General features: G+C 40.0%; 1 protein-coding gene across 6 annotated transcripts in view; it reads right to left on the bottom strand.

Annotated features, from left to right (window-relative positions):
* Nucleotides 1-593: 593 nt before the first annotated feature.
* The window catches only part of hspg2 (heparan sulfate proteoglycan 2), a 528,081-nt gene continuing 518,988 nt past the window's right edge, over nucleotides 594-9,686 (bottom strand). For all 6 annotated transcript variants that reach the window (XM_068017554.1, XM_068017556.1, XM_068017557.1 and 3 more), the window contains 3 exons: nucleotides 8,873-8,956; nucleotides 7,528-7,631; nucleotides 594-6,454 (listed from right to left, as the gene is read on the bottom strand). In XM_068017554.1, coding sequence (XP_067873655.1) covers nucleotides 6,282-6,454; nucleotides 7,528-7,631; nucleotides 8,873-8,956 — 361 coding nt within the window. In that variant the 3' untranslated portion in view covers nucleotides 594-6,281. The remainder of the gene's footprint in view (nucleotides 6,455-7,527; nucleotides 7,632-8,872; nucleotides 8,957-9,686) is intronic.

The raw sequence follows: 9,686 nt of genomic DNA, 5'->3' as shown, positions 1-9,686 counted from the left end.
TGCTTTTGCTTTCAATTTGATACTATCTTTAACTTCCTTTGTTAGCCATGGATTGTGCATCCTTCCCCTAGAGTCTTTCTTTCTCACTGGAATGTACCTTTGTTGAGTGTTATGAAATATCTTCTCAAATGTCAGTGGCAGTTACCCCCGGGGTCAGCGGCAGTCACTGCTGTGGTCAGCAGCTGACACCGCCGGTGTCAACAGAATCTTATCCTTGTGTTTAAATCCCTTTATGGCCTCATTCCCTCCCTCCCTCCTCCAACCCGACAACCTTCTGAGAACTCTCTGTTCCTCTGACTCTGAACTCTTGTGCATTGCCCCTCTCCATTCCTTTCGCTTCCCCATTGACAGCCACACCTTCAGCTCTGGAAGTTATCCATAAATGCCTCCCAAGATATTGATGATGGTGCATTCGGCAATGGCGTTGTTCGAGGTTGGAGGGAAACTGTTGGGCTTTGTCTTGTTCAAGATGATCATTACCTGCCACTTGTCACTCCAAGTCTGGATGTTATCCAGGTCTTTCCATAGGCTGAAATGGGCTTACAACATTTTCTGGAATACAAATATCAATACACATGACAGAACACTGGCTCCAGTGAATGAAAAAGCTTTTATTGTTTAAATAAAAAGCATTGAACACAGACAGCAATGGTAGGTTCATTTGGAAATCCCAAGGAACCTGCTTAAGCACCAAACAAGTGGCATTTTTGATATATAGTTGCCAGGACTATTTTTAAAAAAAATCTTAAAACAGTTTCTGATTTGGTAAACAACACAATATCCACTGGAATTCTAGTTTCACTTACATTTCTCACCAGGCCATGCCACCCAGATTGTTACATCCCCCTGTGACAGCTGTGTTATGCTGTATAGTCATGCTGTATAAAAATGAAATAGCTTATGACTATTTTCTGTGGCTGCCAAAGTTTTTTCAATCATATTTTCCATTCCATCTCCAAAGCAAACCAATTCCACTCACAATAGACAGTTTTCCAGGGTCTTTGGTTTATGTTCAGCCCCTGCATACAATGATTTCTGAACCTTTTTTAACTGACAAGTAACTGAGACATGCTAAATTGGGACACCTAGGACTAAATGCCTGAAAGCTGCCAGGTGACACCAGTCGTGTCCGCTCGCACCTTGTACAGATTCTTGTGTTCTGTCGTCACAGTGACTGAGGTAGGAGTTTTGCATATGATGGTCCAAAAATAATGGAGGTGACTTGGGAAATTACTGGATAAAGACTGATTATTTCCGAATGAACCATATATATATATATATATATATATATATACATATATATAACAGCATGGTAGGTACATCATTAAAACCAAATTCATGTCTCTTGGGAGCTTGCTGAGCAAAGTAAACCTGGACAGAAGCAAATCTCACTGCCAAATTGAGAAACACCGATGCTAATTAAAATATTAGAATTTTCACGATGCTGTGCTTGCTTTCAAAAATTGCCCGCATGGTTAGGCATGCTGATGGCACTGTTGCCCTTTTGATCAGAAGTCATCGATTTACCTGATCGAATGTGAAACAGTGAACCCTTTTTAAAAGGATGAGATTCTATTGTTTTCCTGTTCAAATCTATCATGAGGGAAACTCAGAATCTGCCTAGCTTCTCGGTAAACAAAGTTAAAGTAATTTTTTCAGCCAGGTCTGAATGCTTTCACTTCTGAGCTAACCCTCTTTAGCACCAAATATATCTGTAGCCCCAGCGCACTCCCATTAGAGCAGGTGGGTGTAAATAATGACTGGGATCATGTAAAAGGTTAGCAGTAAGTTGGACGATTGTCATGATTTTTGATTCTGTAAGCTTGTTCCACCATCACAGCCTCAAACAGCAGCTGCTGTGATTTTACAACCATGACACCAAAGGCTGGTTGTACGTGTTGTTGAGCTGCACAGCTAGCAGATGATCAGAAGGAGCGAGACAGGTGATGAGGGAAGACGAAGCAAAGGGACTTGATAAAACAAGGGAGAAAGGTATACGTTACATCACATTTCTGGAACTGAGGAAGAGCAACAAATTGAGACAGCAGAGTGAATTAATATGGGATGGATGCTGGTACAGCTTTTTTCTGTTCTACTACACAACTACTGTATATTTAAATGTGTCAAATTTTAAGAAGTCCATTTTCAAAAAATTCCCTTTGAATTGTTTGTATAATCTATGCTCCTACATTATTTTTGCACTGAGTGCATGAAGCTTAAAGCATTCAATGCAGTGTCAGCACTCACTCGATTGTGTGGCCTCGTGGCTTGGAATTCTAGAACATGAGGTGGCCCCACATTCTGGGCTCTCAAACTCAGCTGCTATCAGAATGCTTCATCCAGCGGAAGCAGAACATTGAATGTTGAATGGCAAATCAACCCAACATGCTTTCTGGCAGTTTCTTGCAACACAAATTAGCAGAGGGATGGCCTTCAGTGTCCCTCGCAGTCAGAGAGCTTGTGTGGCCAGGGAGAGGGAGCTAAAGAATCGATTTGAATCCAGACCTATTGAGTCAGTGCCACTCACTCTGCTCAACAACTGTGCAGTCGTCCCTACCTTGGGTGAACCATGAAGTTTTAAATATTTCTGCAATTGGACTCTATGATAGTGGGTTTCTGATATCCCTGAAATTATATCATAATATAATAACATTCACACAGATTGAAGTTTAAGATATCTTGAAGTATGGCGTTTACTTCAGTCAACATTGACAATATTTTTAAAAATCAGCATACGTTTATTTTAATAATTCAGTCATATCCTTACTCACCATTGCCCAAGTCACACTGAATCACCTCCAAATGGACTGCAGTTTTGTATAACAATCTATGTTGCAGGGCCGTCATTCTTGGTGTCAAAAGGTTAATCTCAGAAAAGTTTTTTTTTTAAAACATAAAAATACTGTATATCCTTCAGAAATCTTTAGTAGGTTAACACACAGAATATGGATGCGTCAGCTAGTAGGATTGTTAGAAGATCTCAATAGATAAGGGGGTGAATGTTTTTGTTGGATGGGCTGGGGAGGGGGTGACCATTGGTGGCAAATGTTCCCATTTCCATATTTAAAAAAAGTGACCAGGTATCAATTTGTTTCAGAGTCTTAGGCTTCTACCTGCTCGATCCACGTTTTCCCTTCCTCGCTGTACATATAGAGACTTACTGCACATGCAATGGATTGTCTCATTAGCTGCAGCAAGCCCATTTCCAACTTAATATGGAAATAGGCGGTAAAATACAAAGTCATTGTATCGGACATAACAGGGGCCAAGTGTGGAAATGGCACAGGACGTAAATGTAAGTTTTTAAGATACCTCAACCCATGTACACTACACTCTATTTTATTGTAGCACAGACAGAAACAAATTAAGCTGCTCATCAGAGACTGAATCACATGTCTGGCTGCTTCATTCTGTGTATTTGACCACATTGGCACTTGGAAATCAAATTAATAATAGATGGCCAATACAAAATGCATAAAAATGTTTTGAGGAGGCATTGTAAATATTCATGTAACAGCGTGTGTGGAATACTGGAGGCACTGGCTCCTTCTCAATGATGCCACATTAGGAAAGCACTGTAACCAACAGTTGTGTATTAACTTGCTGTCTTCACTCTGGTACCAGCCAGTACAATGTGCAGACGTGTAACTGCAAAAAAAAAAAGGCTTCCATTTATCTTTGAAGCAAGACTTTAACCCAGGTACATATTATTTTTAACTTCTGGCCCCCTCCTTCTCCAGTCCCATTCCACCCCACCACTTTGACTGGAAAAAAAATATAACTTGTATCCTAGACAATTTGCAGAATGAAAAGTGAATTCAATCACCACCAGGATGCTTTTCGAAGAAACTGTGGAAGGGAACATAGTTTCCTAAGTATTCTAGTAGTACACAGCACTAATGCTTAATTGAAAATGGCATGTATACCAGTGGCATTCTTCATACAGCTTCCTAAACCAGAATGTAAATTAATGACTACAGCTTTCTAATGTGGAGCCATGAGCAGCTATCTAACAAAGAATGATGAAGAAAAATTAATCCATTATAAATTATTCCATTGAACAAAGTAAGAGTAACATTGCTAATTTTTTTATGGCTTTACAAATACACACAATAAATCTAAGGCATGTCTCAAACCTGCTCAATTTAACACCATCATACTGCTGGATAGGTAGCTGAAATGCTGACTCACTAATTGAGAAATCAGATTTCATTTAATACTGCAGTTGATGGAAGAAAATGTCTTTGGTTAAAAAAAATACAGAAAATGATCAAATGTTACAATAATGTTCAAGGATGTTGTACATATCATTAAATGCATAGTTAAATGTTAAGAGCACTAACATATGCTTTGTGTGCGATTGCCCTAGCTATGCTTGGAGACAGATGTCAGTAGTTTTAATAAAGCATTAACTACGCAAGGGTGCTCTGATTTTTTTTTTTTAAGTCTGTGTTGGATATATGTCCAGCAAACATTTTTCACAAAAGGTTCACAAGGTGGCGAACTCAATGAATCAATCAATTCTGAATAATACTAATAATAATGGAATTGCAAATAATGTTTGAAGTTACAAAATAAAATGTCAACCTTCACTAAACATTAAGCACGAACGTGTACTTGCACCTGAATTTAAAGTCCCAGGACCCGAGTGGGGATGACATCATTGGTAGCAGAGGTTAATGTGTTTGGCTTGATGACTGCTTCATTCTCATTCTCGCTCGTTTGTGTACTGTGCACCCACTCCCTCAGTATTTAATTTAAGCACCATGCCACATGCATGATAACGTGTTACCAACAATTCAAAGGTAGGTCTCCAGTCGGAAGATTGGATGCAAATGCTGAGCACCAAATTTAATAGAACCCTTTACCCTGTTTAATAAACAGCGGCACTCAAATCCTTAAAGCGTCAGGAGCTGGAAGCAATCGCATCTTCAGATGGATTTATACCAAAATGCCAACACAGCAACAGAAGAGGAAAAATATTCACCAAATTCATTTTCGAGAAGGTTAATATTTTCACCCTCAGGAAATCCCAATTGCCCCATAAAAGGAACCAATTAACATAAAAACAATCCAGACATCGACAGAAGTCTTGCTTGTAAGTTAAAGGGGCATTGCCTTCATAGAAACATCAGTATCCTTTTTGTTAAAGGCGCAGAGAGAATGAGGCAGATAGAATTGAGTATTGTACTATTAAAAAAATAATTCCAGGGATGTGGGCACTGGTGGCAAGATCAGCATTTATTGCCCATCCCTAGTTAACCTGAGGGCATTAGGAGTGAACTATGTAGTATGGGACTGGAGTCATGTGTTGGATTATTTTATTTTTTGTCAGCCCAGATTTAATGAATCCAATTTCCCCTGTTGAGATTTGCACTCAACCTCTGGATCACAATCACCACAAAAAAAAAGAGCTTTCAGAACAACCTTTAGCAGTTTCTGTTCCTTTTCCTTAATGTGTTATGACATTATTGTCTTCTGTCCAGCTAACTCTAGAATCTTAAACTTTAACTAATGTTGCATCTTAGGAACCCAACGGCCATCCTTGTGAGTATGAAGTTTAATAGCCCTCTGCACCTTTGTATCATTTTAAGAGGTGATGCTTTATGCCAATATACAGGTCATTCATTCTGGAGTCAGGTTTAAGCAGAGCCCTAGACTTTAGTGTAAGCTGAACAACTGGTAAGCCAACAGTGTACAAGCACAGAAAATGGCTGCCAATCTGACAAATAAAATTGTTAGAAACCCTTGTCATTTTCCTACACTGGTACCAATTGAGATCTTTGTATATTTTGTACAATTGTAGAGCTCCTGCAGTGGCCAGTCCTCTGATACTTCAGTACTAAACCTTCATCTTGTGAACCTTTTTGCTTGTAAAACAAGTGATGACTGAACTGGGCCTGGTTCATTTCAAGTCGACACCAACCAGGCCAGAGTGCCTTAAAACACAGTACTAGAATCGAGAGGCAAAGGTAGAAGACTGATTCCTAGCTGTTCTTGTTCACTGATATTCCAAACTTCAGTGCTAGAGAAATCTAAATCCATAGGATCTTCAGCCTCGAAGGATAATGCTGGTGTTCTTGTATGGCTGTTGTAGGTACAAAATAAACCAATCTGAGTCGCCGAAACCCTTCATTCAACAGAATACAATTGGATGACATTGTGATGATTTTTTTTTGGTTAAAGAGGACTGCATTAAAGAACACAAAACAATCCAATTTAATAGCAGCAAAGCACCTTTTCCCAGAAGTCTCTACTTTGCCTTTAGTGAATCAGAATGTCTATGACGGACACTCTCGAGCATTTACCCCTCCCTCAGCATGAACTCGCAGGTCGACTGGCTGCACTTGATGTTGGTCAGGTCTTTTATTTACAAGGACTACTTTCCTGATACAGCCAGTAATTCCCGAGGTGAACTTTCCCCCTGTGAAGAGTTTGATGTCTGGAGCACCACCTGAGGACAGAGAGGAAACATTAAATCAGGGCAGAAATATGGAGTAAAAGTCCTGCTGAACTCATTGTTGGCATGGGATGAGAGCACACAATTTGGGTGACATGCATGGCACATGTGCACAAATGGAGTTTCTACTCCATTAGTTCAAATAAATCAATAAAACTGTTCAAGAACACATGGTAGTCAACAACATTTTGGCTCCTCTTATTAGTGATAAACAACAAAACTTGCATTTATATCACATCTTTCATATGGTTCAACGCCCCAGGGCATTTCACAGGAGCATTATCAAACAAAATTGGACACCGAGCCACATAAGGAGATAGTAAGACAGATTGGTCAACAAAGGAAGTTTTGAGGGGCATCTTCAAGGAGGAGAGAGGGGTTAGAGAGGTGGAGAGATTTAGAAAGGAAATTCCAGAGCTTAGTGGCTATGCCACTGAAGGCAGGGTCAACAATGGTGGAGTGATTAAAATTGGGGATATTTCAGCCAGAATTGGAGACTTGAGGTGGGAGCTGTAGTTCAGTGGTACCATTCCCACCCGTGAGTCAGAAGATTGTGGATTCAAGCCAACCCCGTGAACTTAATCACATATTCTATGCACATCTTCAATGCAATACTGAGGGAGTACTGTCCTGTTGGAGGTGCAGTCTTTCAGAGAAAACCTTAAACCAGGGCCCATCTGACGTTTCATGTGGACATAAAAGATCCAATGGCACCATTTAAAGAACAGAACAGTTCTCCCTCAATTAACATCACTAGAACAGATCATCTGATCATTCATCTCACGGCTGTGTGTGGGATCTTGCTGTGCACAGCCTTCTGCCTTTCCCTCTACTGCAATAGTAGTGTAGGGACTACACTTCAAAGGTTCAATTGGATGTTAAGAGCTTTGGGACGTCCTGAGTTTGTGAAAGGCAAGCTTTTTCTTTGTCCGTCTGTCTATAATAAACCTTCCGATGAAACAGGGAAAACAGAGGCTCAGGAGACACGGCTGATCCAGTCACAATTTCATGTTTTGACATAAAATCAGCTGAGCTGCTGAAAACTACCAATGAAAATCCAGACTTACCCAGATAGACACTTCCCCTTGTGTTCACCATGACTTTGTCTCCTTTGGACTCTCCCCTCACAATCTCGTCACCATCCAGTTGGATATATCCTGATTTCCCTTCTCTGTAGGGAAAAAAAGCCAATCATTTACTTAGATTCCATACAGACATCAACTTCCCAACTATCTCCATCAAGCTTCAGAAACCATGCAAGACACTTGGCTTCACTCTGAAATAATTTCGATTCAGGCTACACACGACTGCCACAAAGTTCAAAGACTTATTGCTCAGATTTCAAGTAAACAACAGAAAAAATGTTCTGAATGAAGATCATACCTGTAGCATTAACCATTTGGATGTTGATCAATATCTTGGGCATTTCCAGCTTGTGCCTGATTTCATTTGTGATTTACAACGTTCATGTTTGTTTTAATATTGGGCCCTTTTCCAGTCCTAGCAGAAATGGGCTTGTTCTGGCCCAAATCTCGGTACACCCACACCCATAGCGTGGGGCTGAGCTGTGCCCAGTGTTCTAGGCTGAGTTCCATCTGCCTCATCAGATGGTTGTAAAGAATCCTCTGCCAGTATCCGAAGAGGAGTTCTCCACATGTTGCACCCTCGCTGAACACCCTAACTGTTTGAGACCCTGCTTTTGTAAATCAGCTGTTACATAACAGTGACTACACTTCAGGAACGTCAATGGATCTGGAATATATTAAAGCTTCCTGAGAATATGAAAGGTGCTATGCAAATTGAAGCAAAGACCCTATATTTATATGACACCTTCCCCATTCTCAGGATGCTTCATAGTACGTAAGCACTGCTTAATACACTGCATAAGATATTGTTGATTGAACATTTTTTTTATTCTTTTGTGGGATGTGAGTATTGCTGGCAAGGCCAGCATTTATTGTCCATCCCCAACTGCCCTTGAGAAGGTAGTGTTGAGCCGGCTTCTTGAACCGCTGCAGTCCATATAAGTATTTAACTTTTCTGTAGCGGTTTGACACAACTGAGTGGTTTGCTTGGCCATTTCAGAGGGCAGTTAAGAGTCAGCCTGAAGTCACATGTAGGCCAGACCAGGTAAGGATGGCAGATTTCCTTCCCTAAAGGATATCAGTGAACCAGATGTTTTTATTTTAAAAACAACAATCTGTTAGTTTCATGATCATCGTTACTGAAACTGGCTTTTTATTCCAGATAAATTAGTTAATTGAATTTAAATTCCCCCAGCTACTGTGGTGGGATTTGAACTTATGCCCCCAGAGCATAAGTCTGGGCCTCTGAATCACTAGTCCAGTATCATTACCACTATGCTACCACACAGATTAAACTTATTAATAGAAGTGGTTTCTATTTCCTTACCGCACAGCAATTATTCTATGCCATTCCCCATCATTGATAGGATCTTCTGAGAGGATATTGGCTTCACCACTTCCAAGCTGGTAACTGCATGGACAAAAATAATATGTACAAAGAATTGCATCAAAAAAAAGAGAGTTGGAGAAGAATCTGTCATTGCTGTGTTACAGTTCTGAGGCATATCACAAATAGCTGAATATGTACAGGAACAGGAGTAGGCCATTCAGTTAGATCATGGCTGATATATATCTCAAGTCCATTTACCAGCCTTTGCTCCGCATTCCTCTAACATTACCCAACAAAAATCTATCGATCCCTGTCTTGAAAGCTCCAACTGTCCCAGCATCCACAGCCTTTTAGTGGAGAGAATTCCAGATTTCCGCTATCCATTGTGTGGAAAAAGTGCTTCCTGATTTTAATCCTAAATGTACTAGCAATAATTTTAAGATTACGCCCTCTGGTGGATTCTTCCACCAGAGAAAATAGTCTTTTTGTATCCACCCTGTTGAATCCCTTTATCATGTTAAAGACCTTGGTTAGATCTCCCCTCAACCTTCTAAATTCAAGGGAATATAACATGATTCCATGAAAGGGATATTGTCATTGGTTCGATGTTTTGTATGATATTTTACTATAGTGATTGACAGATGAGTGTACAGTGATTGAGCGATGGCACCCTTTGTCATTAATTATATCTAGTTTCATAAATTATTTGGATCACAGCTTAACTGAAAATAAGAACAGACAAATGAGCCATTATCAGCCATTATACTATAGCGGAAACAGTGCAGATGTTACCCAATGATGTCATCGTACA

Source organism: Heterodontus francisci, chromosome 37 (assembly GCF_036365525.1).
Source record: "Heterodontus francisci isolate sHetFra1 chromosome 37, sHetFra1.hap1, whole genome shotgun sequence".
In the NCBI taxonomy this organism is placed as follows: domain Eukaryota; kingdom Metazoa; phylum Chordata; class Chondrichthyes; order Heterodontiformes; family Heterodontidae; genus Heterodontus; species Heterodontus francisci.
The sequence above is the reverse complement of the archived record's forward strand: the minus strand, read 5'-3'. Positions and strand labels throughout refer to the sequence as shown.